Source organism: Geospiza fortis, unplaced genomic scaffold (assembly GCF_000277835.1).
Source record: "Geospiza fortis unplaced genomic scaffold, GeoFor_1.0 scaffold387, whole genome shotgun sequence".
Lineage (NCBI taxonomy): Eukaryota > Metazoa > Chordata > Aves > Passeriformes > Thraupidae > Geospiza > Geospiza fortis.
Genome location: NW_005054546.1, coordinates 628,502 through 629,766, shown reverse-complemented (window position 1 = coordinate 629,766; position 1,265 = coordinate 628,502). Strand labels below are relative to the sequence as shown.

Sequence of the window (1,265 nt, the reverse complement as noted above, 5' to 3'; positions counted from 1 at the left end):
TTTTTTTTTTTTTTTCCGTGCGGGGCAGCCCAGGCTGTTTAGGCAAGGACTGGCGCCGTGGGGAGAAGCAGGGGCCTGGGAGGGGCGAGCCCCTGGGGCGGCCTCCTGCACAGCTGAGCTCCAGTTTGGGGTGTAGCTTTCTGCTGCCATGGAGCCCAGCTGGCCCCACTGGCGTGGGCCTGTGGCGCCAGCAGCCCCAGGGCTGGACAGCAGAGCAGGCGCCATGAGGATGAGGATGAGGATGAGGTTGGGCCCCTTCCTGCTCCAGCTCCTCCCGAGCTGGCTCCCAATGGGGCGTTGCCGGCATGGAATCCCCAGCACATCCCTCACTGAGGGCTGGTGGTGGGACTGGGGGGTCTCGGGGGGACACACAGACCCATCCCTGACCCACCATCCCTGACCCACCATCCCTCTTCCCCACAGAAATCCGTCGTCGTGGCTCCAAGGATCCCCTGGTCAAAGCCATCCTGCTGCTGGATGGCCCCGGAGAGCCTGGGGAGGGCGGTGCCAAGTTGGATCTTGCCAAGAGGCTGGGGAGCAAGGAGGTGGCAGGGAAGGGGCCACAGCTCTATGACACCCCTTACGAGCCTGGGGAGGGGGTGGCTGGGGGGACCCCAGAGCGCAGGGTGAGGGCTGGGGATGGGCGCCTGCCCGAGAACGATGAGCGCCCGGCGGGGGAGTATGAGCAGCCCTGGGAGTGGAAGAAGGAGCAGATTGTCAAAGCACTGTCAGGTAGGGGACAGGGACAGGATGGGAGTGAGGATGTGGGGAAGGGACAGGCGTGGGGTGGGAGTGGGGATGGCAACAGGGACGGGGATGGGGACAGACTTTCTAGCAGGGCTTGTGACAAGAGGACAATGGGCAGTGGTTTTTAACTATAAGGGGCACTTTAGATACAAGAATTTTCGTGGGCTGAGGGTGGCAAGGCACTGGCACGGGTTGCCCAAAGTGGTGATGCCTGCCAGGTCAGGTTGGATGGGGCTCTGATGTAACTGAAGTGTCCCTTTTCATGGTGGGGTGTTGGAGCAGATGGGGACAGGCTCATGGTTGGAGAAGGGGTTAGGACTGGCAACGGGGGAGGTGCTGGGGCTGGGGAGAGGCATGGAGCTATGGATGGGGATCAAAAGTGGAGGTGGGGCCTTGGGGGCTCACATCTTGTCCCTCGCAGTCCAGTTTGAGGGCTCGGAGCGTCCTAAGGAGGAGACGCCGCGGCAGCACCTGCGCCAGAAGAGCTGGACCCCCAAGATGCTGAAGCCGGCGGGCAC

The 1,265-nt window shown here is 63.1% G+C and overlaps 1 protein-coding gene across 1 annotated transcript in view; it reads left to right on the top strand.

Annotated features, from left to right (window-relative positions):
* The window catches only part of SHE (Src homology 2 domain containing E), a 12,531-nt gene that overhangs the window by 2,979 nt on the left and 8,287 nt on the right, over positions 1-1,265 (top strand). Inside the window, exons 5-6 of the mRNA XM_014310537.2 lie at positions 424-732; positions 1,169-1,257. Of these exons, the coding sequence (XP_014166012.1) occupies positions 424-732; positions 1,169-1,257 (398 nt within the window). The remainder of the gene's footprint in view (positions 1-423; positions 733-1,168; positions 1,258-1,265) is intronic.